Here is a 4,306-nt window from a genome sequence, read left to right on the forward strand (position 1 = left end):
TCCACTGTGAACCCAACACTTTTTGTGGCGACGAGGATTAGAACTCTGCTGTCTGGACAGAGCAGCAGAATAGGAAAAGTGCAGAAAAGAGAACTCACAGGACAAACTTCAGATCCACTGCAGACATGGCCGCCCTAGGACACATGGAGGAATTTGATGTAAGTGACCCTTCTTCTTGGGACTCATATGCAGAGAGACTTTCTTACTTCCTAGAAGCAAACACTATAGCTAACCCTGAGCAAAAGAGGGCAGTGCTACTTACTGTCTGTGGGCCTAAAACATTTGCAGTCATCCGCTCACTCACTGCCCCGGCCTCTCCAAAAACAAAGTCTTATGAGGAGTTACTAGCAATGTTAAAGGCACATTTTTCTCCAACACCATCTGTCATTATACAGAGATTTCACTTCCACAAAAGAAACCAGAGCAGATGAAACAATTTCTACCTATATTGCAGAATTACGGCACATAGCAGAGCATTGCCAGTTTGGAGAGTTCCTAAATGATATGCTGAGAGATCAATTAGTCTGTGGTATTCAGAATGAGGCCTTGCAGCGCCGGCTTCTCGCTGAGCCTAACCTGACACTTGCAGCTGCGCAGGAGAAGGCCTTGGCTGCAGAAACTGCACTTTTACACACTAAGGCAATTCATCATACAGCAACCAGTGTGCATACCATATCCTCCAAACAGGGAGATGACAGTCAATTTCAAAACAACAAACCAAAAGACTATCTTGCAACAAATGCATCACCATTTACACCATGTATTGGATGTGGTGGTCAGCACAGACGCTCTGTATGCCCTTTTAAGAATGCTGTCTGTCATTACTGCAAAAAGAAAGGCCATGTAATACGTGTTTGCAAAGCAAGGGTTAATCAGGAAAAACAAAGCGATAATGCAAAGTTTTCACATAAAAATTTACCAACAAATAAAGGGGCAGCCACTGGAACAGAGGTCAACCAGCTGTATCATATTCAACATGTCAACAGTAAGAGCCCTGTAAACTCTGAAATTACTGCAAATGTTTTTATACATGGCTATCGGTGTGAAATGGAGATTGACTCAGGAGCCGCATTTACCATAATAAGCTCTGAATTATTTGATAAACTGTTCCCTCACAATCCTCCCACATTATCAAAGCCAGGGTGCACACTCCGTGACTATAATGGACAGTCTGTTGAGCTTCTTGGAAGTTGTGATGTGAGTGTTCAGTACAACACATTCAGCGGAATGTTACCCCTGATTGTTGCCAAAGGTACTCAAAAAAGCCTTTTGGGAAGGAACTGGTTCTCTCCATTAAAAATCAGCATCCAAGGCATCCATGTTGTCACTGGGGTATCAGTAAAGAAAGTCATTGAGGAATTTCCACAAGTTTTTGCAAATGAACTAGGCACTTACAAGGGTCCACCTGTGTCACTTAGATTAGACCCTGCAATCTCACCCATACACATGAAAGCCAGATCTGTGCCATATGCTTTACGTCCAAAAATTGAAGCTGAACTTGAACGTCTCACAGCACAAGGGGTCTTTGAGCCAGTGACACACACACAATGGGCAACCCCAATTGTGCCAGTTCTTAAGCCTAATGGTGATGTGAGACTCTGTGGAGACTATAAATGCACAGTAAATAAAGCTCTTAATCAGCATCCATATCCTGTGCCTGCTGTGAATCAACTGTTATCCACACTAGCTGGTGGCAAGGTTTTTGCAAAACTTGATCTTGCCCAGGCATACCAACAGTTGTTGGTGGATGAAGCTTCTGCAGATGCCCAGACTATTATTACCCATCGGGGTGCATTCAGGGTAAAGCGCCTCCAGTTTGGAATTTCAACCGCACCAGGAATATTCCAGCACTTTATGGAAACCTTGCTATCCAGCATTCCTGGTGTTGTACCATATTTTGATGATGTTCTACTAATGGGGCCATCTGAAAGTATACTGGCTGACCGCCTTAGAGAAGTACTATCTCGTTTTGATTCATCAGGCATTCGTTTAAAAAAAGAAAAGTGTGAGATTGGAGCTACCAGTGTAAACTTCTTGGGGTACCGTATAGATGCTTCAGGCATTCGTCCTACAGAAAGTAAAGTGAAAGCTATCCATGATGCACCTGAACCAAAATCTAAACAAGAACTTCAAGCATTCCTTGGGTTGCTCAATTTCTATCACAGCTTCCTTGCTCACAAGGCAACAGTGGCAGAGCCTCTTCATCGCTTGCTTGACAAAGGGGTCCCATGGAATTGGACTCCTAAACATTCAGAGGCCTTCTGCAAAATTAAACAGTTGCTGACATCTGATTCTCTTCTTGTCCATTATGATGAAGATCGGCCATTAATACTTACTACAGATGCATCTCCTTATGGTGTTGGCGCTGTTCTTAGCCACATTCTCCCAAATGGTAAAGAGGCACCAGTTGCTTATTACTCTAGGACAATGACATCAGCAGAGAGGAACTATGCACAAATTGATAAAGAAGCATTAGCTATCATAGCTGGTGTTAAGAAGTTTCATAATTACCTCTATGGACATACATTTGAAATCCACACTGATCATAAACCATTACTGGGTTTGCTCTCAAAAGATAGCCCTACTCCTAATGTTATGTCACCTCGAATGCTCAGATGGAGTATCATGCTAAGTGCTTATGATTACACTCTTCTTTATAAACCTGGAAAATCAATCTTAAATGCTGATGCTTTGAGTCGCTTGCCTTTACAGATCCCAGACTGCTCACTACCCCCTTTACTTGAAGTACTTATGCTTGAATCCCTCCCTGATTCTCCACTGGAAGCTACTGAGATTGCTCATATGACTGCAAAGGATCCAATCCTTTCTCGAGTTCTCAACTGGGTGTGGAGGGGATGGACAAATGAAAAGTTGTCTGAAGAGTTCAGACCATATTCAAACCATCAACATGAACTATCTGCACATAAAGGGTGTTTATTATGGGGAAGCCGAGTAGTCATTCCTCAAAGAGGACGCAAATTTGTCCTAGATATGCTACATGCAGCCCACCCAGGAATCGTGCGCATGAAAGCTCTCGCAAGGAGTTATGTCTGGTGGCCCAGAATTGACACAGACATAGAGGAGACCGTACATCTGTGTGTCACTTGCCAGAACTCTCGTCACAGCCTCCCTGCAGCTCCAGTGTTTCCTTGGGAGATTACAAAAAAGCCTTGGTCTAGACTTCATATTGATTTTGCTGGACCATTCCAGGGGAAGAACTTTCTTGTAGTGGTAGACTCTTTCTCAAAATGGTTAGAGGTCATCCTAGTGTCATCTCAGACATCAGCTGTGACAATTTCAGCCCTGCGTCATCTGTTTGCAACACACGGAATACCAGATGTTATTGTATCAGACAATGGGACTGCTTTTACTTCTGAGGAGTTTAAGACCTTTACCAATAACAACTTAATAAGGGCAGTAACCATTGCTCCACGTCGACCTCAAGGAAATGGACAAGCTGAAAGAATGGTTCAAACTGCGAAGGATGCACTCAGAAGGATTACTAATGGGGACTGGTCAACAAGACTTGCACGATTCCTTATAGCTCAGCATGTTACCCCATGTCCTACCACAGGTGTCAGCCCTGCTGAGCTTCTGATGGGGCGGCGCCTTAAAACATGTCTTGATCGTCTTAATCCAGATCTAACTGATGATGTAGAAAGGAAACAGCAACAAAGCCTGGATTCAGCCCTATCCTCTAAGACTCTGCGTACATTTGCTTCTAATGATCCAGTGTATGCCAGGAATTATGGGGCTGGTCCAAAATGGGTCCCTGCAGTAATAACTGAAGTTACTGGACCTGTGTCATACAAGGTACATTGTGATGATGGGCAAGAGTGGCACCGTCATGTTGATCAGTTGCGGAGGCGTGTTCAGCCAAGTAACAGTACCTTAATGGAGAGCATGGGTTATCCCAAGGTGGTTCCTAGTGACTCTCTTCCAGATGAAGTGGCTACCTCATGCAGCCAAGGGACCAATGAAACCAGTATTCCACCAGAGAATGACTCTGCTCCTATAGAGAACTGTGATAACTCCTCCCAAGATGTCTCTTGTGGTCAGACTTCTGGTTATGAACGGCCACAACGCAACAGGGTGCCTCCAAAGTGGATGGACGATTACGTTAGCTAGGGGGGAGGAGTGTTGTGTACCACTAGAGGGAGCTGCATGCCTAAATGTTAGCTCAGCTACAATGTGTTATCTAGCTTGGCTTCTGTTTGCTCTCTATGGTCAGATATACTTCCTACTTGAAATGTCTGTATATAGTTTGCCATGTTGGAGCTCTAATAAACAAGTTGTTTAAGCATTA

The 4,306-nt window shown here is 43.8% G+C and overlaps 1 protein-coding gene across 1 annotated transcript; it reads left to right on the forward strand.

The window, feature by feature from the left end:
* The first annotated feature begins 433 nt into the window (after nucleotides 1-433).
* Nucleotides 434-4,306, forward strand: LOC105946248 (uncharacterized protein K02A2.6-like). Its single transcript, XM_012955645.3, has one exon. It carries the CDS (start codon nucleotides 505-507, stop codon nucleotides 4,126-4,128), a length of 3,624 nt encoding a protein of 1,207 aa, XP_012811099.2. The 5' UTR covers nucleotides 434-504; the 3' UTR covers nucleotides 4,129-4,306.

The sequence above is a fragment of the Xenopus tropicalis genome, chromosome 9, assembly GCF_000004195.4.
Source record: "Xenopus tropicalis strain Nigerian chromosome 9, UCB_Xtro_10.0, whole genome shotgun sequence".
Taxonomy (NCBI): domain Eukaryota; kingdom Metazoa; phylum Chordata; class Amphibia; order Anura; family Pipidae; genus Xenopus; species Xenopus tropicalis.